The sequence below is a fragment of the Pungitius pungitius genome, chromosome 8, assembly GCF_949316345.1.
Source record: "Pungitius pungitius chromosome 8, fPunPun2.1, whole genome shotgun sequence".
In the NCBI taxonomy this organism is placed as follows: Eukaryota; Metazoa; Chordata; class Actinopteri; order Perciformes; family Gasterosteidae; genus Pungitius; species Pungitius pungitius.
This window is the reverse complement of record NC_084907.1, coordinates 15151451-15177829: the sequence shown is the minus strand read 5'-3', so window position 1 is coordinate 15177829 and position 26379 is coordinate 15151451. Positions and strand designations below refer to the sequence as shown.

The following is a 26379-nucleotide window of genomic DNA, read 5'->3' as shown; positions in this document are numbered from 1 at the left end:
CTTTCTCTCTGCAGTGAGCCGGCCGACTCCCCCATGTGGTAAACAAAAAGGAAGATGGACGGCAACCCTGCAATCTTCAAGGTTAATCTATTGTTGTTTAGTAGGGTCCTATTTATAGTGTGGAGCTTTTGACTCGTCAGTGTTTGTAAGTGTCCTCAATTGTGTTTATTACTGCTAATGCTTAAGGATTAATGAAACTTTCTTTTAGATTTTCGTAGGCAGATACCAGATTTTTTAAAATATTTTTAGCTAATTAAAATGTGGATATGTTGTTTTGAGAAAAGCTTGGATTTAATAGCCTACAACTTGTTTTGGTGGCACATCAGCCCATAACCTCTGCATGTGAGTGTGAATCCTGAGGCCTCGTCATGTGTGGGTGTCTTACATACAAGTGTGAAATGTATACTGCTGGCTGGGGGAAAATCAATGTTGATTTACGATACTTTTATTATTTGATCTGGGCACGAGGCTCCTTAATGAAATATGATGTGGAATATGTGTTGACGGCTGTCTTTTTTTAGCACATTTCCAACGTGAGACTTTCCTTGTAAAGGTGCAAAGTGAAAGCAAGAACACAACATCTGGATGCTAAAAGGTCTCTGAACAAAGAGCACTTTTATCAAAATACAAGAAATACAAGAACAAATAAGCAAATAACAAGCAACAAATAAGCAAAGAAGACCGTGTGTGTGTGTGTGTGTGTGTTTGGGTGTGTATGAGCTATTTTCATCTAAGTCCAATTAAAATAAAAATGTGTCGGAATCCCTGAACATTGAGTCAAGTTATCTGCACACTGTAAAGATTAAAACAACTCAAATACAAAATATAACAGAAATAAGATGGTTCCAGCTTCATAAGTCATTCGAGATCATGGCATCACACAATACAAAGTAAATATAGTTCACATCAATGACTATAATAGATATTTTGTTACAATGTTTTATGTGTTTTCATCCAAATGCAATGTTATATCTTTGGTCTTTTTTAATGTTAATGTTCTCATGCGTTGACATATAGAGCTGAATCGCTTCTGACCTCATCTATTGCACCAGCGTAAAATAAAAAATAAGTTGAACAAATGGAAAAATAAGATAAAACATTTGAACACGAAATGTCCTCATTATGTGACATTTGAATACTCAACATAATATGTAACATGGGCTGACGATGTGCAAAATATTGACTGTGTCTCTGCGACTTTGCGACACACTGATGATAACGTGCATCTTTCACCTCAGTCGCTTGACGTTTTCGTCCTATAACATCACAACACGTCTAAAAACATCATCGCTCCATCAGGGTTGATTGAGTAATGCTTTAAATTGACTTCTGTGTTCTTGATATGCTTTGAGTCTGGTACTAAAGGCCCATATGACTTGTAAACGTCTCTATCGGTAAACAAGCGCTCTATTTTATCTGTAATATCAACAACATGAAGAACAACATGCTGATGGAGAATCTTTCCCTTACAATGATCAAGGAGTTCAGCAAGACTCACGTTGTCTTTCATTACTTAATGTGTAATTCATACATCTTGCAATGATCATTTTACGAAATCCATGTATTACATGACTCTTCAGGTGCAGCACATGGACACACAGTGTGCTTCGTCACCTCATGTTAAGTCTTCCATTGTCTTTGGTTATTACGTTGGGTGGTTGCAACATTCTGCTCTCCAATCGACATCTTTGGGTGTGTGAACTTTGAAAAATGTTATTTCGTTTTGTGCTTTTTTTAGGATAGTAATTATTTGAATTCTCGCTGTGGATTCTGGCCGTAATGACTCTACAGCACTCTGTTTGGATAAATGCTCTTAGTTACGTAGTGCACTTATGCACAGACACAAACACGCTCACTTGACGTTTTCTTTTTACATCCATTTGGATTATTCATACATCACTTCTAAAAAAAGAAAATGAAAACATTATGGGTTCACAAAGGCCATGTGCATCAACAACTTCACTTTCAATAATAATCTACTTGTTGCTGATGACGTCTGAGCATTTCTGAACGAACACTGTGTCCGATGAGATGTGGCCCTGATGGAATTAACCTGAGATTGTGTGCTGACGTTTGATCTACCCTGCAGATTCTTTAGTCAAAGTATTTGAAAAAAAGGAAAAAAGACTAGTTTTTGTGGCGAAGGTTGAGACACCTCGCCGCGTTTGTTTTGCGTCATCGACGAGTTTATTTTCACCACAAGCACCAGAGGGGAACAGATAGTTGTCTCCTTCTTCTTCTTCTCTTTTGAATGTTTCACCCTTTAGGGCTTTGCATACCACATGCTGGTTTGACTGTGAGCTTTGAGTCCCTCTCTCTCTCTCTCTGCTATTGCTCTCTTTATTGTCTCTGCTATTGCTTTGCACTGTGTGGAACAACGAAGAGTCGGCAAACATTAAAGACGAGCTCAAAAAAAAACTCACTAGACGTCCAGTCAAATGAGTGAAAAAAAGTACAACAAAAAGAAAGACCGAGTCCCACAGACATGCAAAAAGACACAACAGAAATGTTTACACGCTTAGAAAAAGCAGACAATAAAAAAATAAGTCGCAAATCTCTCACTTGTAATAAAGGAATTCTCAGAAGAATGTCAGGCGGCAAACAGATACCACGTAGAGCTCTGTTGTTGCAATGTATTTTTATCATCAATTTCATGTAAAGCCAAGCCCTTTAGATAGCTGAGGAGTGCATTGTCTTCTGTCCCACACACCTCATTGGGTGGACAGGTCTCATTTCGGGTCTCATTTTGGCACGGTGATCTTTCGTGGCACTCTGCTCAACCCACTTACAATTTAGTGCTTTTTGCTTCTCTCATTCCTCGCTTCCTATACCCAATTTACCATACTTTCCTTTCAGTCAATATTTACAGTATATGTAGGTGCTGCATTCAACACCGTTGTTGTATAAGAGCCTAATTCTGTGAGGTTTCCACGAGGCGATCTCGTCTCTCTCTCTCATTGCGTTTTCCCAGTTACACCTTTCTTTAGCCCGCCGCCTGCCGCCTCCACCAGCAGCTCCCCATCACTGTCCACCCCTCGGTCCTTCTCCTCGTCCCAGTAGTCGTCGTCGTCGTCCTCCTCCTCTTCCTCCTCCTCCTCCTCGACGGCTGACTCGTCCGTGGCCTTCTCCTCTTGTTTGATGGCTTGAATCGCGGGGGGCGCGGCTGCGGCGCTGTCCCCGGAGTCGCTGCTGTCCTCGAAGGCCTCGGGGTTCTCCAGCATCTCCCGGATGAGTGGAGGCATGGGGCCCGGGATCTCGGTCTTCAGTGTGATGGCTCGCTCTGCGCCTGCAGGCGCACATATGCAGATTCATGCAACGGGTCGTGTACTCAAAGGAGCCGCTTACTGTCACCGTCATTGGAGAAGACTAATGCCTCTCAAGGCTCTTGCATGCAGATGATGGTGTAGAAATGACATGTCATGTATCTGAACTATTTTGCTTGCACCCCCAATAGAATCTTTTCCAATAGTGTTATGTTTTCTCTTGGAATGGAAGGCCTCATCTCCTAAATAAGGCTGGGCGTTGTATGAACATTTTTGAAAGCAGAGCCAATACAATAATCGGGGTTTGGATACTGATGCCAAAAACGATGTAAATTGTAATGTTGACAAATCTCACCACACATTCAGTGCCAATGTTCAGGACTCCACGGTTTATGACCTTCAGTTATGTGGTAAGAGTATTCCAGCCCTACTTCTGATCTATGGTACCAGTGTGTAAAACCTCAGCTGACCTTTGGTGCTGATTCCTCGGAGGTCTGTGACTTTCATCAGCATGCGGGGAAACATGTGAGGCTTGTTTGGGCGTCTGCGGCGGGTGTAGATCTTCAGAGCCTCCAGCAGCGGCTCCTGCAGCTTGTCTACTTTCTGTGGCTCCTCCAGATCCATGCGGTCTAGCACAATGACGGGAAGAGACCATTATGAAGGGGTGAACCGAGGATAGGCGAGCTGGAAAGGTGACCAATAACACAGTCTAAAACGCTACGTCCGTAAGGTACGGAGAGCGGGTTGGGAGGCACACGCGTACCTCCGCAGATCAGGCAGATGGCGCTGAGTAGGCCCGTTTCTGTGTCATCCATCTCCAAAGGCAGCAGCTGGCCAGCAAAGGCAAACACCAGCTCTGTCAGGGGGCCAAAGCCAGCGTTGTGCATCTGGGTCCTATTGAGTGTTAGGCCATCTGAGAAAGTCATGGTGTCCTGTTCTGGGGTGTAGCGAGTGCATATCCTCAGCATCTAGACAAAGGCCACGAAAACCACAATGCAAAGACAAAAAGGGCAGTTAGTAAAAGGCTAATGACATTCAGTGCAAAAATAAATCGTGGCAGATGTTCATAATCATCAACAAGTCACGCTGCGTGAGAAATGAGAAAGCATCAGGGAGGAACACAGGGAGCTGGTTAAAAAGGAGGAGTAATAGGAGCATTTGGCCGGTACCAGGATGTCCAGGCATGCGGATTTGAGGAGGGTGATCTGGTCAGCGATGGTGAGCGTAGTGAAGCCAGGAAGCCGCTTGGCGAACTCCACGATCTTTATAATGCACTTTGTGGACAGCTCACTGAACTTATCCCACAGGCCCAAGTCCAGCTGTACTCTGTGGTCAGCACTTGAATTCTGAGAGGGGCAAAAGAGGGACACTTTGGTGTGTGTGGCTGGGCAGAGTCCACGCAGTGTTTGTCCTCCTGGCAAAGCAGTGAGCTGATGCTTGAGTGGAGCGAATGTTTAGGGGTTACGCATTCAAAAAAAGAACTCACTGTGGTGTATTTTCCGAGTTGTCCCAGAGAGGGAAAGGTCTCTTTGTGAGCTTTGCTGACTTTGTTGACCAGCTCCTCTAGTTCTCCACTCAGCTCGTAGTTCTCTGGCAGCACCACCTCCTCCTTCACGTCCTTCTTCTTTTTGTTCCTGTCGTTACGCACCGCTACAGGGTGCAAGGAGACGCGTTTAAAAAAAAAACAAACCCGAAAGTTTTCTCCGTTCACTTTTTAATTAATAGACCCATATCTCCCTCTCACCTTCTTTGGACATGCCAACCTCAAAGCACTTCTGCAGCCGACAGTACTGGCAGCGGTTGCGAGTCACTTTGTTGATCTGGCAGTTCTTGTCTCTGTGGCATGTATACACCATGTTCTTTTGGATACTGCGCCGAAAAAAACCCTGAAACGGATGAGGGGAAAATAGTTTTTTTTTAACCCGTGCGATTGCCCTGACTCTAGAGGTGGAAATATCGGCCGTTGCTGTCAGGCAGATGTTCCCATCATCCTCACCTTCACTGACGGTTGGGAGCTCATTAGACAATGTTAGCAGGCTAACGTGGTGGACTAAGGCACATCTGAGTATTTCTGCACCACATATGACATATATCCATTGGTGTCTCGATCTAAACTTCAAGCATACAGAATGTCTAATTGTTTCCCCAAAGGACTACTTTTTTATTCAATTTCAGCTTCATTTAATACAGATGCAGTGAGCCTTTGTTGGTTAATGATTGGCTGTGTTACATCAATATGGTGCAGTATTAGTCCAGATCCACTAGAGGGCGGCTTAACAAAAGCAAACTTTGCTGCATGGGTCAGGCTCCCGTTGAACATCAGCTGTTCTCTGGCTCATCTTACCTTGCAGCCCTCACAGGAGCTCACTCCATAGTGGTAACCAGATGACTTGTCTTGGCACACAAAGCACGGCTTGTAGATGCGGGGCGGAGGAGGAGGAGAAGGAGAGCTGGGGATCATTTCCTCTGAGCTGGTGCTCTGGGTCTCCACCGCTGCAGAGAGAGAGAGAACATTTTATCATATTGTTTACAGAAGTTCTTAAAGTCTTTGACATTATGATGAAAGCCAATACCTCAACTGATTAAGAGAGAATAATCAACAAACAACCCCCAATCCCATGCAAGCCGCCCCTTGGAGCCAGAAGGAAAGCTCAAAGGCAGACATTTTTAAGAGAAAAGGGGGGGGGGGGGGGGGGGCTGATTGACAGGGACTTAAAAGAGACACAATTAGCTGATGGCCAGATGGCCGTGCTGATGAAATGCTGATTGGCAGCTGAGATTTGATTGGCTTCTCCGTTTACTAGCGAGTGGGGGAGCAGCATTCCTCCGTCGACTTCTTGACTGACATCTGAATTTGTGCATCTGTGTCCATGTGCTCGTGTGCTCACACGCACACGCTCAGAGTTTTATGTGGAAGGCCGTCAACCCCGAGCTGCCCACATGTGAACAAACAGAGGAGGGATGTTTATGAGACTCGGCTGTCTCCGTCTCGTCCTCGTGGCGTTCTCGCTAAATAAAATGGCAAACTGTATGACACCATTTGCTGCCCAGTGACACAAGTTACTTAACTGCTGCTAATGAAAACAAACAATGGGAAGCAGACGCAGGCGAGAGTTCGCCCGGCTGATTAAAATTGTAACTTCTTACGCTTTAAATGAAGAAAAAAAAAAAAAAAAAGGAATGACACACACCTTGAACACATTTGAAGGTGATGATTAAAGAACAACCAGATTCCTGTGAACATGCCTTTCAACTTTCACCTTCAGTCACCCCAACTTCACCTCCCTCTGCCCAGTTCCACCCCCACTCCCTTGTTTCCTGGCCCTAAATTCCTCAGTGCGGGCTGCACAGGGTTTAATAGTTGCCCAGGCTCATAAGCACGCCCTATAAAGGTTGTTACTGGGATGGGGAGGAGGCCCCCGGCCAGGCTGAAGGCCTCTTTATTGGGATCCAGTCACCTTGGGCAGCTATTCACATCAACAGCCCCATCCTTGGATCCCTTCCTTATAAAAATAAAGAATCTGGGGTCAGAAACCCCAAAGTCACAGCTCCTCCTGTCACCTCCAATGGAAAGCACAGGACTGGACCAAATGTGGGCGCCACACCATCACAGGGACCCCGACCTGAACCCACAGCCTGCCGTTAACGAGGCTGCTAAGGTTTCCAAAAGCAGAGAGGCAAAGGCACAAAGGAAGAATCTAGTAAAAACAGAGAGGGTCAAATGAAAAGAGGAAGAAAAGGAAAGAAGGAGGTGAGTCAGAGGACAGAAACTTCCCAGTGGCTGAAAGGTTAAATAAAATCCTGACCATTTAACTTTGACCTTGACTCTAGAAGGCCATTACTGACTAAATGACCAGCAGCCTGCTTACAAGTTCCAACAACACAAGATCCACTTAATCGTGACTTAATCGGCTAAGCCTTGATTATCAGCTATGCAGCTATTTATCAAACAATAAATCCTGGTTTTTACTCAACCCTGTAAGCAAGTAAGAAATACAACTTATAGGATTTGTTTTTTAGGGTAATTTTCACTAGGGGTGAATTCCCTTAAGGAGTCCCTCGTTTCCCTCACTTTCTGAAATGTTTAAACCAAATTAATTCAGACTTTGATATATCGAAAAAAGTTCATAGTGGACGTGATGGTTCAAAGAACAAGATTGTGAGATTTCATGTTATAAAATGACATGCAGTTTTCTTGCAGAGTGTATCTGAGAAAGTAGACGTTTCACGCTGATACACGAGCAAACAAAGCGCCGCTCGGAAGGCTAACACTATGTGTTGGCTTTGGGGAGCATCCCAGCCCAGGTGTGTGTGGGGGGGGGGGGGGGTTGGCACTGTAACCCGATCACTGCTTTCTGTTTATGTAGTAACACTGACGAAAAATAACTCCTGTTGAAACGGAGACGCGTCATCTGGCGCCAGCAGGAAGGTGACTGACACGGCGTCTGAGGCCCGGGCGGAGCCGCCGAGGAGGTACGCGGCTCCGGCAAACATGACGGCGGGAGACAGGGCGAGAGACACTGGGCTGAAGGCAGCGAGAGAGAGAAGGGGGGGGGGGGGGTGGGAAGGAGGAAAGCCCAAAACTGTCAAGCACCTGTCATCGCCCTGAACTGAGCTCGGCCCCGGAGCCGCGGCTCCGAGGAATCTGTCTCGTCTTAACCTGCAACTCACCCCTCGGCGTGTCACGGCATCAATCAGCACACCTCTGTAGGACACGAGGACAGACGGGACGGCTCGTGGGCCAGCGGGATGAATCTCCCCCCACAGGAAACACGCCAGCAGATGAAGATGTGTAGAACAACCAGGGAGCTGTATTTCTGGGTGTTTCCCGCCTCGCTGCTCCGCTCTCGGGGGTTTGTTGTCGGATCAACACGTCTCTGTTTAGACAACAGAAGCTCACCTGAGAGCCGACGCCTCCCTTATCTGATGCCAGAGGTTCTTCCGGCACGCGAATGACAATTTCATTGCCGGGACAGTTTTCCTAAACCTCAGACGCTGAAATATGTGGCAAACGCGGCTCGGGAGCGGCCTCGGGCTCCTGGGACCCGAGTTCATCCCACGAACCCACTGTGGGCCGGCGCGGGTGTACAGCTGTGTCCGGTTTAAGCAGTTATTGTATACGACAAAATCACGTCGTCAACCCCTACGTGTGGCGTCAGACCCGATCCGTCAGTCCGCCTTGACGTGCCGTCGGCGCCGTGCACAGAAACACGCAGGGAGCGTGTGCTTTGTTGAACGCCGATACTGAAGGTGTGGACGCAGTGTGACATACGGCCTGTGGGGCCTGCAGCCCGGCTCCAACCTGCCAACCTCGTACATCTCATTGAACTAGACTTTGGCCCCGGGGGGCCTCAGAGAGCCTTTCATAGAGAGGCGAATGCTAAGGATTATGGCATTTTGTTTTGTTTATATTCCTATTAATGTTATCGAGTTCTTTGGGATTTTTATGCTTTGGCCACTTTGTTTTTTTCTTTTACTTTTAATGCCAATAAAGCTACAAAGACTTTGATGTGATTTTGGGACCAAAATACAAAGAATAATTTGAATGGCAAATACAGTTTTTACACAAGCTCTCTACTCTACAAAATGTCTAGCAGCACACTGTGGAATGTGTGTGCACATGTGAATGGGTGTGTGTGTGTGTGTGTGTGTGTGTGTGTGTGTGTGTGTGTGTGTGTGGGCTGCTGCATGGGGCCGCAGGTCAGTCGGGTTGTGTGTGAGAGGGTTTCCAGTGACTTTGAGTGCGACAACATTCACAGGACGGACGAGGAGGAAAACAGGGCTAAACACGAGGCGATCAATCAATAAAACAGCCATAACGTTAATGCAACTTTTCAAATCAATTCTAAATGACGTGACATGGTGTATGTGGTTGATCAAGAAGAAATAAGCGCATGTGTCTGTTGTAATTCTGTTGCAATTTGTGTGCTGGGGGGAGAGCCACAACCTCAAATGTGCTGAGCGAGTAATTACCACGACAGCAGGGAGGAGATGGGGGAGATCTGAGTGACAATCCCTTTCATCCGCTGTTCTAAGTTCAATACCGGCGTCCCCTCCCCTCGCCGCCCCCCCCCCCTAATAACCGTCTTCCCCCCTCTGTCCTCTCCTGCCTTCCTGCCCCGGCAGGAGGAGGAGTCCTTCCTGTCATTGGAAGCGCCTTTTTAAAGGAGAGGCTGTGAAAACCAAGCTACTGTCCGGCTCCATAAAAACAGCAGCACCAAACACTTAAAAAAAGAAGGAGACAGAGACACACATGCAAACAACAGCGCAACAGAACAGAAACCCTGGACATCAATCCCTCAAACGTTGTATGTCGTAGTGTTGGGATTTAATGAATAATGTATTCAGTATAAATCTAATTCTGCTGAACAAATTTAGAGAGTAAAAATGTACTCTCATTGAGAGGGACAACGTTTAATTCAAGGACAGAACCTGGAAAACAACATTCCCCTAATATGTTGTTTGGTTCATGGTCGCAGACGCTTTGTTTGTCTGCTGAGTGTGTGTGTGTGTGTGTGTGTGTGGGGGTCGGGGCGCTTTACGGGACAGGTTGTTAAATCCGGGTTTGTCCCCCCCCATTCAGCATGACACATACAAAGCTCCCTTTCTTTTTTATAACGCCCCATAAACCCAGCTCTCTATTTTTGCCCTTTTTGCATATTACTCTCCCACAAGAATACTGAACACGGCTTCTCAAACACTTCCACAACAAATCATAAGGATTCTTAAATTGTTTTAAGGCACTTACGTGGAATTTCGGCCTTAAAACAATAAAGTTGTACCTTAATGGATAAAAACACAGCAGTTGTTCACATTGTGTCACATTGAATTTAGCAGCTTTCACACCGAAACTGACTTCTTCAGATCTTCAACTATCGACTTTTAATAGACACCGACTAATGATTCAGTGTCATCGGCGGTGGGGTGGAGACGTGCCGGAAAGCTGCGTTACAGAGACAAGTTGTAACACGAGTCACTGATCCTCACGACTCGATGTTTGTTCCAAGCAGCTCAACCAATCAGCAGGCGGGATCCTCTCCACCAGCTTCTGTGAGCGAACTGTGATACTGAACCGTGGTTTACTCGCGTTATTGGATCAGATCAACGCGTCTGCTATTCATGAGCATTTGTCGTGTGTGTGTGTAGACTTTTTGATTTCATATTTTAACAATTCAGCTAAAGCTGTTAATGTCTTAATAATCTAGTAATTAAGACATCTCGTTGTGGAGGTAGTCAATATTGCCACGGCGACACAAAACAATGTGTAAACGTGTTTGATGCTTAATTTCCCCAAAAAAATGTCCAACTTCTTTTAGAAGGTTTTCTGTTAAATAATTGAAACGTTACAGGTTTAAATGACCTGGGAAGTGCCTGGTGCTTTCTCTGAACTGACTGAACTTGAATTTCCAGGGTCACTTAGGTCGTTAATGCAATTCCTTTCTGCCCGGTGGTTAACAGGGAAGGCATCTGGAGCAACAGGGTTCAGACCGGCGGTTCATGACCCAGTGGCATAGATTGCTTTATTAAAAACTAGTGATACTGGCATAGGTACAGACATAATAGAAATCAGAGGTGCTTCCAAGAAATACAACGCGCATCCTCCCCCCCTACGTTTTATAATACAAATCAGCTGTCTATCTCCATTTTTTAATCAGCTACTGGCAGTAAAAGCATCCCCGTCGTCTCATAGTTAGCCCTCCTCATATGTCACGGTATGTTGGTCGAGGAGCATTGTTAAACTAACTTTAAAGGACTTATTTAAAGTGCCAGAGAAAAAGAGATTATCACTGAATGAAGAAGAGAGAGTTTCCCCTCAAGGCCACAAAGAGTTACAGGGGGGGGGTCTAATCCCCAATTCAACTTCATTCCTCCACTCCTCCTGCAGCTCTCTTCTATTTGAAGTGGCCGTGCCTCGTACACAGTCCCTAATCTTATAATTGACCCTTTGTAATTGTAATTGAATCATTAGAAGCTCTTGGTTACACAACACAAGGCGTGTGAGCTGAGCCCGTTTGGAGAAAAAGATACAGACACACATTATTGCACAGAGGAACATATGCGCACACACACACACACAAGTGTAAAATCAAGTGTAAAAAGGGGGGATGTTCAAAAGAGGAGAAAGACAAATGTCGCATAGAGGGACCCCCCCCCCCCCCCTCCACCCTCTTACTGCACAAGAGGCGGTCAGACTTTGGCATGTGCCAGCTCCCTGCATGGCCTCCTGACGTTGAAACAAAGGAAGGCAGAGAGGTGCTGAACTGCCTCAAATAAAAATAAAAAAACACCGGAAAAGAAGACCCCTCTGATAACACACGCACACGCACACACACACACACACACACACACACACAGAGGGAAAGGGAATCTTGTGTCAAAAAGACACAGATGCCAAAATGCTCTCAGGAATTTAGAGTCACAATGTCCGACAGTGCACAACCCAGAAAACCCAAACTGTTCTTCACGTTCCAACGCGGCCCTTAGTGACCAAAACATCCATTAGCAAAGTTAGTCATGTCAAAGGGTCAGTAGAAATTAGAGAGAAAGGGGGAAGGTTGCTTTTATTCAATTTCATTTCCAGACGCAAAAGCCTGGACTCGAGAGGTCATGATGTTGTCTAATGATTTGAATTATATATTAAACTGCCTGATCCATTAATATGTTTGCTTGATTTAATATATATATATATATATATATATATTTTAAATGCCTGTTGCTAAGAGGAGCAGGAAGAAAAGCCAAAACGGGACAAGTCTGGAGTTCTTTATTTTCGAAATAGTGGGTATTTATTATCCTGTTGATTGACGGCATGAATATCCACGGTGAGCTACGCCTCTTTGCATGCTGCTGTCACTTAATGTTAACATGGTACTTAACAAAAAAGGGGCAGATCCCCCTCCATAAACTCCTGTGGTCAGTCAGTGAACCTATTTCTAACCTTTGGTAACCTTCACAGCACAGAAATCACAGCATTTTTATACAAAGCAAAGATGATTAATGATTATTTGTGGACACTGGTCAGTCGGACTGGCATCTGGTGAAGCTCCTTAGCAAGTTGAAACAGGCCCTGCTGTGGTGTTTGTCATCCCGACTGCTCATCCGTCATCATTAGTGAGCACTGAGGGCTGCAGAGTGCCTGATGGCCTGGTATCTAAATAATAACTGGAGATAAATAGACTCTAGGTGCTCCGTGGGGACACCCCACTGCGGAGAAGGCATCTCATACATAAAACAATGTAAGCTCAGCGACACACATGAACCGACTCCAACAATCCAGTTTCTATTGATGGAGGGCCAATGTTTGATTTTTTTTTCAAGCCACACAACCAAGTGTAATCAAAGAGTCTGTGGGTGGAATCTGCAACAATGACACATGGTCTGCTTATTCTTTTTCCCGATAGTGTTCATAGTTCTCATTTATCTTGGTTTTTAACACGGTATCTATCTGCACCTGATGCAACCTTTGCCTTGTGCTAAGAAGTGGCTTCAAAGGAATTTTCATCAGAAGTAAAAAAAATATATAGTGAATTTCATCAGTCCAATTATGTCTTTGTTTATCCGTTGAAATCTGTTTCTAGCTAACTGTGGTCCTGTGTGTGTGTGTGTGTGTGTGTGTGTGTGTTTATTGGCCAAATCACAATCATGTGATTTTAAAGGCCTGTTTGCCTTCAATCTATCAGGGCCGTTTCTGTTGGGCCCTTGTTGTTTTGCACACGTCGTCGGGTCAGGTCCCAAAAAGTCGAAAAGAGCTGTCAATCACGTGAAGTCATTCATAAAGAAAACAAACACCATGATGTATAAATACGCACTCCCCAACTCACTCACTCACTCTGACAAAGCACACCAAGCGCATAAACAAACAAAACGCAGGGTGAGAATGGGTACATAGAATCGAAAGGAATCTGACTCTTCCTGTGGAGAGAGCTCTATGATAACAAAACCAGCACTCTGATAAGAACACACACACACACACACACACACAGCTGCTCTGTTCCAGTCTGATGGACAGGATGGAGTACTCACACTGAATGCTGCCGGTCCCGGCCCAGGCGAAGGGGTCCAGGCCGGAGAAGTAAGGGGTTGCCTTGCCCAGCATGCATGATCCTTGTCCCGACACATCAAAGAGGGGCCGCGGGCCCAGCCCCAGAGCCTCCATGCAGTCGAACATGCTGCTCACAACTCACAGCAGACCCAACTACAGCCTGCTGCCCACAAGCTGTTGAGAACGTCACCGTGAGAAGAGGCTTCCTGTGACTGGTCCAGGTGTTCCCCGTCTTTCTGTGTGCGTCTGTCTCCTGCTGTCCCGTTTCTTCCAAACTGAGTCCTCTGGACGGACAAAATGCTTCTTTCTTGAGGATTTTCTGCTCCACAAGCCTCACTTCTTTTTCCCCCTCTCAGCTCCCAGACGCCTTTGCCCGCCTCTTTTGAATTCTCTAACTGATCACAGCTCTTCCTCTCGAAGGCTCTTTGGGCCTCCAGCAACTCCACCACAGACGCAACCAACTATCCGCATGCTCTTGCAGCACAGAGAAGGGAGGTGGGGTTGGGGAAGAAGAAGAGGGAGGGGCAAGTGCAAGGGGGGTGTGTACCTGTTCTCTGATTGGCCCTGCGTCAAAGTTTCTTTCCTCCCCCTTTTGTCTTCACGTTTTCCCAAATTGCCTCTCCATATTTCATATTCTGCAAATGAAAACAAACAGTCCTCACCTCCCCTTCCTCTTCCCAAGAGTCTTTCTTCTTTCTTCTACTGTATTAGTTCCCTTTTTGTTCTACCACAGCAGGGAACATTGCCTCTACAGCTCTAAGGAACTCCCACCTCTCGGAGTGTGTTCAGAGAAAGTACCAAAGGGGCTCAGAGAAAGGACATTACGATAATTTACCCAGCTTCCCTCTAAGCACACACTCTCCTCTGGTTTCGGTACGGATTAAAGGGGCCACAGGAACACAACACACCTGCTCAGCTCCCCCCAAATATCCCCAGACTTGAAGGCATGCTACTCGAGTATTGAGTTGCATTTTAACCACGCGTGTCATGGTGATATTTACACGTCCGTCCGTGGACAGATGTTTTCACAGCCATAGCGTCACTACAATAAGAAGCATTCAAGAAACTTTACAGGTGTGTTATTGAGATCAAAATGAAGGCAGAGTTTGAACATTAACACACATCTTTTTTTCTGTGATTTGTTAATAAGATGATTACTTGAGATTCATTTTAAAATGAAAGTTTAAACTGCTGTCGACACATCCTTCCTTCCTTCCTTCCTTAGTTCCTTCCTTGTCTCCAGCCCCACGTCCCTCGACTGCAGTTTTTTATTCATTTTCTTTCTCTTTCCATTCGGTCTTGGCATGTGCGAGTATGTAATTCAAATCCTTAAATTCTGTTTAAAATGGATTGAGTTATCTTCCCTCCCGGAGCTTATTGGATAGTTGAGCCACACAGAAGTGGGACTCTGCTGCAGGCGAACCACCGTGGCCCAGAGTCTGGATAGTTTGTATACGAGACAGCCTCACCCACCCACCTCCCTCTCCTCCTCCCTTTCCTTCCCTCGTTCAAGAGGGATGAACTCTGGAAGAAACCCCCACTGGGGCTTTCACACCCCCCCTTCACACACACACACACACAAATACAAAGTGTCCTGCCTGTGGCTGCCTATGCTTCATACCACCCTTGTGTGTTACAATTCTCTATTTTCTTTGTTTTTCTAGTGTTGTTTATGTGTTTTGTTTATATTTCTGCCAACCCCCTGAATCCATTCCTTAAGAATTCTTCATTAATATTTGGAGAATAACAGCTGCACCCAGTTTGTTGTTGTTTTACTGAAGTTTTTTTTTTTAAATATTCATCTTTCGAGTACCCCCTCCCCCCACCCCCCCCCCCCCTTCTTGTTGGAGTTTCTACCTGTCTTTCACCACCATGGCCCGGGCGGCACACCAAAACACAATGACACACTGCAGGGAGCAGAGCAGCACAGTATGAGCCGGCTGAGCTCTCCCCACACCTTGAGACAATTACCCTCCCGCCTCACAGCGCCGTGCCCCCTGTTGCTGCTTTCAGGAAAGGGACATACAAATGCAGGGTGAATGCGAGGCGGGAAGAAACAGCCACTTTCTTTCACTTTTGAAGAAAACACAAACTGGTTTATTTCCGCGGGCCAAGCGGCCTTCTCGCACGCGGCGAGTCGTGTTGCAACTGTCCACAATCCGGTTCCTTTGGCAATTCATGCTGCCGTCGTGTCTGACACAAACACACGGAGCCGAACAATGGCCTCTGTCTCGCTGCCTCTGGATCTTTCTCCACAAGCAGCTCGGCCGCAGATATTTGCACAAAGTCTTGCTGCGGTCATCAGCCAGCGCACAAATACAGGAACAAATGTGAGGCAAGACGTGCGAGACTGCTGGTTTGTGATATTCATGGGTGTTGGAATGTGGAGTCTACGGAGTGTGTGTGTGTGTGTGTCTTCGGACGCACGGACAATTATGTGTGTGTGTGCTTAAACAGAGTGCCTGTGATGAAAGACAAAAAGAAAAACACACAATCCTCGGTCTGTGCCTTTAGGTTCAAGTTACTAATATCACACACACACACACACACACACACACACACACACACACACACACACACACATTACAAAGAACAAGATGTGACTAGTGCAGAAATTACAGGACATTGTGTTCATTGTGGAAAAATACACTCTTTCTTGTGAGCAAATGTCTTCTTTTTCAAATCCAAACTACAGTTTTGATGTGAACAGAATAGTAATGTCAAGACAAACAGATGTTTAAAAATATAAGTCCAAAGATAGTACACTAACTCCAGGAAGCACAAGGCAGATAGCTTTAAACCCAAATAGTTGTTAGTGTGGTTTCCCACTGCTATCAGGGTTGGAGGAGATCAGTTTGATGGAATACAAAGCAGGGAGCTTTTAGACGCGGCTTATTTTACATCCAGGGATGTTCTGAGTTTCATAGTCAGGGCTTGTAATCGCACTGATTAGGACCTGGTTTGAATTCATTGGCAAATCCCACTGAAGCATCTACGGGAATCTTGTATAGTTTTGTACACCTTTCACTAATGAGGGATCAGACATTTATCCCAGCTTCACTTAATAGAAAAATAATTGTATCATTACACTATTAGTCCTCCTCATTCAAAAACATTCGTACAGAAAACTCTCCAATCGGCACATCAGTTTACAAAAAGTTTTCCTAAAATCGAGCTCATGGACAAATACTTCTTTGCCTTTGTCTATTTACACGTATAGAGGTCCCAGAGGCAAGTCTCCAGATAAACGCTGAACACACTGATTGACAGCTTGATTTCTGCAGCATGAATTCACACAAGCCTTACAGGGGAATAACACGGGGACACATCGGCACAGAGGTTGGTTTTCGGAGGGACATTATACTTGAAGCGAGCCACTAAAAGCTGAAATGTGTCTCTCGAAGGCCTTGCTGAGTTTCTGTGAAGTGCAACAGTGCCCCCTGTGACTTGAACGGTGTCCTTCCAAACACACTGCTTCTGGAGGCTGAAATGAGAGCATCTCATCCACCAAAAGCCCCGTCCTCCTTCTGAGGATATTCATCCTCTGCTCTAATGATGATTGAAAGATTTAGATTTGATGGAAAGCCTCACATTACACACGGGACCACGCCTGCCCTCTCTGCCATCCGCCTGCTTTTCCACTGGGGGGAATTCTTCTTTTCTTTTCTAATTTATTCTGTGAATGATTTAAAGCCTGGTTATAGCCTAGAATTTACCCTGAAGACTGACATTTTTTTTTTTTCGAGAGCTCCAACTGCTTTACACAGAGCGCCAAGCACACAAGCACAACTTATTTTTAGTGTGTGGGATCAGGATTTCTTGCCTTCTGATTCAACCCCTGAACGGCGTGATTTCCATCAGCAATCATTGAGGTCAGGTCTTTTGCAAAGAAACCTCTGGAGATGAATAAATGTACGTTTGATCACTTACACAATGCAGCCATCTCTTTAGGAAGGTCCGTCCCAAACCGGCCGAAAAGGTGGCTGCTGGCCAGCAGGTCGAAGGGGGAGTGGCTACGCATGGAGTTGAAGGTGAACGGGTACATCGCTCGGGGGAAGCCGGTCATGTGACGCATATGGTGCTCCCTGTTGGTCGCCATCGCGAAAAAAAAGTGCCGCCGGCGGTGGGGACTTTTATCCCGATGGTCGTTGGCGTCTCCCTGCGTCGTCTCTCCGTCACGGGCCTGCGTAGAGCGTGAAGCGGCTCGCTGCCATTCAGCCCCTCCCGGTCGGGCGTCAGGAGAGGCGAGAGGCGAGAGGCGAGGGGGATGCTGCTGAAACAGGAAAGCGGAGCAGGAACTCTGTAGAAAGGGAGGAAAGAGAAGGCCGGAGTAAATAGTGGCCCAACAACTGTCAAATCAATTCAAAAATTAAAACAAGACAAAAAAAAATAAAAAAAATCAGAAAACAAAACAACCCCTGAATTATAGCAAAAAACCCAAATCCAAACGAGGAATAGCAAAAAGAGAGGGCCGAAGACACAGCGACACTTCTCTTGTGCTTCTGTTGGTCTTCAAAGTAGTGCATTGATTTCAGGCAACGCCATATGATATCAATCAGCAGAACTTTATCATAAAGGGTCTCTCTGTTCCCTCTGCCAGCCCTGCCTCTAGCCAGCTCGCTTGAGGACAGCCAGCCACAACATGGGTACAATTAACCCTTTGCCACAAGAGACACACATGACCTCCTCCTTCCCACTGGACCCGGCGGGCAGAAAGAGCTCGCTCTGTCTGCGATGGTCACGGCGTCTCACCTGTGCTGCCCTCCGAGGACTCGCACGGTGACTCCGTGACACCCCCCCCCCCCTTGTCACGGGAGGTTTTGTAGAGGGCTGCCCTGCCATCTTTCTCCATGACTCGCTCATCCCCTTCAGCCATCTCATGAGTGGGTGGAGCTTAGATCTCGGTGGCGGAGCTGTGTGGTAAATACGGCGCGGGCAAAAGAATGTCTTGTTGTTTTGGGCCAGCGTCGTCTCGGGGAGTCGAACACCCCGGAGTGGGCGAGACACGGAGGGGGGGGGGGGGGGGGGTTGAGTTATGAATTTACAAAACGGTCTCTGCTGAAGACATGTTTTAACTGAGAAACTGCTCCCTGATCTTTTGAATCAATGAAGTCTGATACAACAGCAGCACAATGGATTTAACCTTCATGAAGAATACAATGTTCAAAGAGGCGTTGATTCAGTTTGTGGTGCTCTGATCAGTAGCCCTTCTCATAGTAAACCCTCACTGATGTTAAGGGGGTGGACAAAACAACAGAGGAATCGTCTGTGCTGCTACCATTAAATGTAGTATTCTTCTACATTACTTTTGTTTTTACACATTCACACACAAAAAGGCACAAAGTCGGCGCAGTGAGTGTTGTTTTTAAAGTCATATTTCCCATATTAACATTTTTCTGTAACCGCTTGGCTCTGCTGCGGTCGGGGAGAGTCCCTGCGCTGTGTTCACAAAGAACGTTTGTGTTTGAAGATCAGAAAATGTCAAACACAGGTTGGACAAAGCGTATGGTGATTGTATTAAAGCCATTACATGCAAGGCGTGGAATGGTCACATTTTGGAAAGCATAAGCCGCGCACATGCCTCCCTGAAAGCAGGACACAGGAACATACAAGCACAGGCAAGTAGGCTGCAGAGGCAAACGTACACAGATGTTCGGTGACTTTTAATCACGTTCATGTGCAGGTAATCAGTGTGCGTTCACACACACACACACACACACACACTCGCAGAAGCACCGTTGAAACAACAAAGGAGTAAATACAGGACGAGGACCCAACCACAGATGCAGCTTTTAAATATTTCAACTAAAAAACAGTCTACTCTTCAACCAATTGAAATTCAAAGACTGGAATCATCCGTATGAAAGCCAGATGTACAAAAGGACCGGGATGAGGGAGGGAAAAAAAAAAGGATTGAAAGTTGAAAAAAAAGGGATGGAAAATGATCGAGGGAAAAGAAAGGGAGGGTTTAAAGCATCTGGCAGGCCATGTGTAAGAAGTGAACAGAGTCCTTTTAATTAGAGCCATACTGGTAGCTGGATTAATAAGAGAAAGAACGGCATGGTAGCAGGCAGAAAAAAGGGGCCTGGCAGTTGCAAAAAAACGTAAAAATAGAAAAACGGTTTTATTTCCACTAATAAACTATGGAATAGCACGTGCCCGGACCAGGGAATGGACTCTTTCTCCCTAATGAGTAACACCCCCCCCCACCACCCCCCCTCCTTGCCCCGCGCCCCCTCACTCTCCCTCCGGGGGAATACACCTTGAGTAGGGCAACAAACCCAGTGCTGTGTCTCCGGGCCTCCAGGCCTCAATGCTGCTTTTATGAGACCTAGCTGGGTCAGGTCAGACTGGGTCACCTGGTCCTGGTGACACACCAACAGGCATTCACACACACACACACACACACACACACACACGCTCCCTTTCCCAGACTATGCGGGATTAAAAACAGCTTCAGTGTAAAAATGTTGGGACTTTCCACTTCCATCAAACTCGTTTCCAGGAGCGACCTCATTGTGTTCGGTGCGTTGCTGCTGCAGTGGTGAATATCTTTCAGATTTTCACAGTTGAAATGATAAAGCACTTATTGACAGAATCATCTGGATGTAGTTACCCACGATCGTATTTGTGACTAAGCTTTATGGTTTTTCCAACCCAAATCAGGGTTGGAAAAGGTTGGTTGAGGTTATAGTTTTGATTCAACACACACACACACACACACACACACACACACACACACACACACACACACACACACACACACACACACACACACACACACACACACACAGGAAGTGATTACTGAAAGTCTGTCCACACTGAGCTGGTTTTCATTCACATGTGAAAAGGACGTGTCCAGAGAGTGTTAGGAGCTCACCTCACCAAACATGTCAGCTGAATGATCTCATTCATTTTTGCTCACTTTGACATGTTTAACTAATCAAAGCAAACAGCCGACCTGCCTCCCCTGCATGCGAGAGTCACACAACTCACAATTTGTGGCTGCCACCCCTTGCACTTGGAACTTTGGAAAGTTGCCTTAGCTTGTTCTCATAAAAAAAACAGAGCCAGCCCCGACCTATTTGGAGGCCTAGAGGTAAGATTTAAGCTTGTTCCCCTCGTATCACAGCAACCATTGTCTTCATACACATGCAGAAGATGCATGACTTAAGAACTTTGGGATGAAGTCCTGCAGAATAATTAATATGTCGAAAGGATGGTGCTGCTAGCATTCGTATGTACCACCATTATCTGCAATACATAAAAGCACTGTTTTATTTTAGTCAGCAAACAACCACATTCATTCTCCCACCCCCCCCCCCCCCCTCCCCCGATAAGCACAACAACACAGTTATTTGTGTATGTTATGAGTTTTGCGTAAAGTCATGTGACAGAATCAACACACCTGTATTTTGTTGTAAAGATTTCTTTACTTCCAGTGAAGCGGCAGAAAGTCGACTTCACAGAAGCTTTGTTTAAGTCGTACACCAATCCATCTTTGGTGTGCTGAGATAATGTGGTGCAGCATTTGTGCAGAAGGGTTATAGAGGACTGGAGAATTACAGTCAATCTTCAATGATATCATATAATGACGTTGACTTTATAAAGCAGAGAAATGAGGTAAAGGGTAGTCTGTCCCTTATTGAATGAAGAGCAGCTCAAGCTTAAGCATCGAAGTGGAGCTTGATCAGGGTTTTACAGCAGGCACTCCTGATTATCAATGCTAAGATCACCGCATCACATGAACATGACAGAATTCTGTACTCTTAGACATTAGTAACATTTTTACCAGTTGGCATGAAAAAGCAAGAAACCACATCATTCCCAGCAGCGCGCTGTGAAGGTTTAAAAGCTACGAGTTTGCTTCGTTGAGGCCAAGGATATAAACCAGTTCTTTTATGGACCATGTAACGGCGTCCACCTGAAAGGACTAATAGCCCCTGGTTTCCTGTCCTGTTCTCACTGTTTGGACAGATGAACCGCTGCCTTGCTGGTGCACCATGTGTCGCACGGCGGCCATCATTACAGCGCGCGTTCTGACACACTCCCCTTCGCTGTGTCCCTGAGCCGGGCCTTCTTTTGGTTCTTTGTTTCTTGCTCCCCGTATTTCTGGCGTGTCAAAGCGAACTCTCCTTGTAATTGGCGCAGTGTGGATGAAATGGGAAGTGGTGTCATCCCTCAGACCCTTCTGTCTGTGGTGCTGGTCATTTACGCCCAAGTCCCTCCGGAAATGTTACAAGCTGTATTCTGAGCTAATAAACATTGAGCTGGCTACGTTATCAGTAAATAAAAGAACACATCTTGACTTTAGTAAGTTAGTGTGATGAAGGCATCACACTAAGGCCTTTATTGCGTGCCATTACGTGCAACATCCAATAGCTTTTGTTTACGATGTTTTTCATTAAAAGTTGCCGTGTCAACACTGGTTTGTCTGATAATAAACACTGATCTGATCTTTTGGACTGAGAACAGAACAAACGAGCCAAATAGTAACTGAACCTAAATGTCCTTTGTTCTTGTAACGTGCACAACAATTAAAAAGGAAACAGTTGCTGGTAATGAGAATCACCTGTGGCAATGTTCATTGAACATCTATTAAATAAATAAATAAACCACATGTCGAATCTAAATCTGAATACATTAAATAAAATAGTGCAATAACATAGGACTAACATATAAACAAATGCAATATTAATATAGTAGTTTAAACCTGTGTAGACACGTTTACAAATGACTGTACAGAATGTAAGCAGATATGTGGTGAATACAGAGCGGTAATAAATACATAAATAGAGATATAAACAAAGTATGGGTGAAGTTTGAAGGGTGACGTGAGGAGAGTGATGAAGCCCTGTGATGAGCAGGAGGAAGCTGTCCCTCAGCTTAGTGTCTACTGTGAGCCTTTAGTGTTGTATTTGGTGATTGATCTCGTGTTAAAACAGTATGTTTGTTCAAGCCAGAGTGGTGTGAGTCAGTTGGAAAACAGGCGGCCACTAGCTGGCAAGACTTTTTCTACTCTCCTTTTGAAGCTGTTGGTTTTTTCTATTGTTATTTTGTGAACATGAACTTTCCTCATCTGCCGTTCTCTTTTATTTTGAAATCTGTTTTTGTTCAGCTTGCAGATGTATCTGTGGAGACATTCGAGTGTGATATTAAGAAGGAAATCCCAGGGATGGAAAAATACAAAGTCTGTGTCTCAAAACCGCAGAGTTTCTGAGTATGACATGGAGCCACTGAATAAACTAAAGTCTAAGTGCACACGGAGGGTAAAAACTAGCAGAGAAAGAGCCAAATGCCGGGAAAAGCCTGACTTCAGCAAGGACCATTAGCTGTAAACCATAAAACCACAATCGAATGTGGCGTATTGTGAGAGAGGGCATCCAGCGATGATCTGTGCAGCAGGACACACAGAGACCAATGCAGAGGGGAACAACCACACAAACAACACAATTAGAATGACAGTAGTATATTTGATGTCAAACTGACACGTAGAAATGTCTTTTGACGAACACAAACTTTGCTGTGCCATAAACCGTCAGCGTCTGACAGCCATCTTATTACCGCAAAATGCTTCTGGCTGTGGCTAACACTTATTCCCATTTTATTTAAGCCATTATGTCGTTAGCTTATTCAAGACAACACACAGAGGTACACTTTAAGCCTCAAAACAACATTTGACGTCAGATTTTCCAAGTGTTTTACTCAGAAACGTCTTTCAAAATGTTTGCCAGACATTCATTTTGCGAGATGAATTTCCAGTAAACAGGACCTACTTTGGTTTAGAGGCTAGAAAATAAAATGGTTAAAGTTTGTAGGGGACAAAGACAATCCATTTGGTTCTAGTGACGTCTCAACTTAAAGCCAACAATTTACCCAATTCATCTAAATAAATGAAACAAATTATGCATAGTGCATTTAAATAATGATAATGATACGATGGTGACAACAATAATATCAAAATGTAGGTTTCCAAAGCAGGTCCATAAACCAATGTTGGATTGGACTTCCTATTTCGAGTCCTTGTTTTGGGCCCTTTTGACCTAATCTTTGTATTCAGAGTACAAAGAGTGGTATCAACCACGTAACAAATATTCCAAAACATACTGAATTATTCCTTTAAATTCCCAAACGTAGACTTCTCATAGTCTGTATCTATAAACATCTATTGAAATACATTTAAAGTAGATATAGATAAGAAATGTTTGTGGACATTAACAACTGTCCTGTGAAAATAGTAGAATGGATTTCTCTGTTGAATATGATTAACGATCATTAAATAAAGTCCTTAAATAAACTCCACATTTCTATAGAATACAGAGAATTTACTATAATGAAAAACACCTATGAATTCAGAGGATAAATAAGAAAGTGTTTAACTTTGTGTCTCTCAGCATATAACACCTATAAATAAAATATATTTAAATAACTGAAAGTTATTGACAAAAACGAATCAACACATTTGCCAACTGATTCATGGTCGTAAAACTCAGCGGACAAACGTTCACGTACTTGTTTGCTGTCAATGATGACTGGTTGGACAAAACAGACTTATATAACAAACAATGAGTCCATCATGTAGAAAAACGACATTATTACTGTTATCAGGTCAAATATTAAATACAATGGACAGACCCTCACACAGACTGAACATTGAATTCCTGCACCCATCAAACCATCTCCACTCTTTGTTTACCTCAAAGAGCCTCTGGACTCTTAGAGCTTCACTCTCGCGCACAAACCCAAAGTGTCCGACACACCTGGAGTAGCACGGGTGTGAATTCTGTGTTGGCCGTGCTAATGGGGACGGGGGCTGATAATAGCAATGCTTCATAAAACACACAATGTTGTCATTATGTGGGGCCGACCCCGCGGGTCTCCAGGTCGGAGCCGGGGGTCGGGCCCCTGCCGCTCCGGGCTCGGCACCCCGGGGGCCAAGGGTCAGGCCTAATTGAGGCATTTGGTGGGCAGCTTTTCATTTAGTATTAAAGTGAAAAGTGTGGCCAAAGACTGCCCCCCCCCCCCCCCCCTCCCTGTCTATGTATTACACACTCAAAGCCGGTGCCTTTCTGTTCCTTTACACAGCGGAGGATTAGAAGTGGCTTTAGGGGGACTCCTCGGGCCTCCATCAAACACTCACACACGGAGACACATTCAGCCTTGAGATTTGAAGAGCTGCAGCGAGATCAATAACGACTGTTTACAAGTGATTTCCAAATCTCTAAAGCCAATTGGATCAAGCCAAAGGCTCTCGAAATAACTGTGGCCCAAATGTAATTCTGCCAAACGAGAAAGCATTTGTGCCACCTGCTCTTAAAAACAAGTATAAATGCTCAGTTTCCAGTTATGTGTAGCCAGCATGAGAACAGCCTTGTTTATAATCAAACTCAGCTGACAAGCAGCAGCAAAGATGGAGTTTCTTTTTTTTTTTTCAATATTGGAGAAAGAAGTCAGTGAGACAGAGAGAAGGAGAAATAAGGGCCAGACGGCCTCCTCCGCCTGAGGGGCTGTCAGACTCTACAAGTGTAGACAACAAAGATGAGATTGCAGACGCAGTTGAAAGGAGTTTTATCCAATACCCTCAAACACACACACACACACACACACACACACATTTTTCCAAGAGAATTTCCCCTCCAAATGATGAGACAGAAGGAAAAAAACAGACTTAACCAAAAGCAGATGCATCCACCCTAAATGTTTGATTTTAATAGATAAAAGTCTGACCTGGGATCAGAGAGACGAGTTCACTAACCAGCACTGCTGATCAAACAGATGATTAATCAAATCAAAATCAAGGGGAGGAGCCAGAAGAGAAGAAAACGTTATATTTAGCCATCCGGTCACCGCTCCCCAGAATGTCATCTCTAATATACGATGTATTGTTTACACCCGGCTGTTTATGGCCTGCCTATCTCAGCCTGTCCGCCTATTCCTATAGACGTGCTGATGAGAAACCCCCCCCCCCCCCTCCCTCCCCCCATTAAGGAAAATTAATCTGGAATAGATTTGACAAGACTTTGCTAGAGCAGCTCGCAGCGGGGCGTCGCAGGGGGGAGAGTGGCGACCGGGGCGGCTCCAGATCAGCTGTCAGCCGACAGACAGCACGCTGATACCAACTGTCCATCCGCCCGCATCGCACAAAGGATGCTACTTGAAATGATCAATAGGCCGTGTGAAAAGGGCGACACACACACACACACACACACACACACACACACTGTCTTGTGATATCCGGAGTAGCCTATTTCAGTGGTTCCATCCCACTTATGTAATTGCGTTTACATAACCTTTGGGGCAGTGGGTGGTGGGGGGGCTGGGGGGGGGTGGGGGTGGAGAGGGGCCGGGTGCGTTCATACTCAGGTACACACCAGACCAACTCGGAGCCATTAGTGATGTTGATGGAGTGATCCATCAAGTGGGACAGGCGGCCTGCCGCGGGCTGAAGCTGGGAAAATGGCCCGAGACGCTCATGGAGCTCACCTGGCACGCTGTAAAGCTCCTCTCTTCTTCACCTCCGTCATTGAGGGAAGCCCAACATCGGTTAGTTACGAGCTGACGTGTGTCCTTCAGAACAAAAGAGGAGTGCGCGTACACACACACAAACACACATCTCCTCACGCAGAGTCCTGCTTAGCTTTCATTCTCCTTCTCGGCTGTATCGGCCTCTTTATCCCTCGCTGGAAACGCTCTGTTCTCAACTTAAGTTGTCCTCAAGAAACTCAATCGCTCACCCCATGCTGTCCCAGACACACACACACACACAAAGAGAGAGAGACAGAAGAGAAAAAACACACACACATCTCACTCATGCTCTGACATGTCTTCTTCTTCTTCTTCGCACACACACACACACACACACACACATAAACTGCCAACAGAAGTTCTAGGGGACCTGGGTCTTTGAAAAAGGAATTGCAGTGCGAGCTTACCAGAAGTGTGGCGTGGAGGCGGCGTGCAGCTGGTGAGGGTTTAGCTGAGAGCGAGCGTGTAGTAGTTGCGTTTGCGACGATAGCGCTCAGCCTGTTGCATTCCGCCTCCCTCTCCTTTCCCCGTCTCTCTCTCTCTCTCTCT

General features: G+C 45.4%; 2 protein-coding genes across 8 annotated transcripts in view; one reads left to right on the top strand and one right to left on the bottom strand.

Annotated features, from left to right (window-relative positions):
* Positions 1 to 600, top strand: part of LOC119230171 (calcium-binding and coiled-coil domain-containing protein 1-like) — a 5742-nt gene extending 5142 nt beyond the window's left edge. For all 6 annotated transcript variants that reach the window (XM_037491215.2, XM_062563991.1, XM_037491213.2 and 3 more), the window contains one exon: positions 15 to 600. In XM_037491215.2, coding sequence (XP_037347112.2) covers positions 15 to 42 — 28 coding nt within the window. In that variant the 3' untranslated portion in view covers positions 43 to 600. The remainder of the gene's footprint in view (positions 1 to 14) is intronic.
* On the bottom strand, positions 583 to 26379 carry LOC119230172 (retinoic acid receptor gamma-A-like). Of its 2 annotated transcripts, XM_037491219.2 has the most exons (9): positions 26238 to 26379; positions 17236 to 17605; positions 5608 to 5756; positions 5008 to 5149; positions 4750 to 4913; positions 4433 to 4609; positions 4027 to 4231; positions 3734 to 3892; positions 583 to 3286 (listed from the first exon to the last, which is right to left on the bottom strand). In XM_037491219.2, the coding sequence occupies exons 2-9, from the start codon at positions 17402 to 17404 to the stop codon at positions 2955 to 2957; spliced, it is 1497 nt and encodes a 498-aa protein (XP_037347116.2). In that variant the 5' UTR covers positions 17405 to 17605; positions 26238 to 26379; the 3' UTR covers positions 583 to 2954. The 2 variants fall into 2 exon arrangements, with proteins under 2 accessions (XP_037347116.2, XP_037347117.2); XM_037491220.2 differs by lacking the exons at positions 17236 to 17605; positions 26238 to 26379 and adding an exon at positions 13287 to 13775.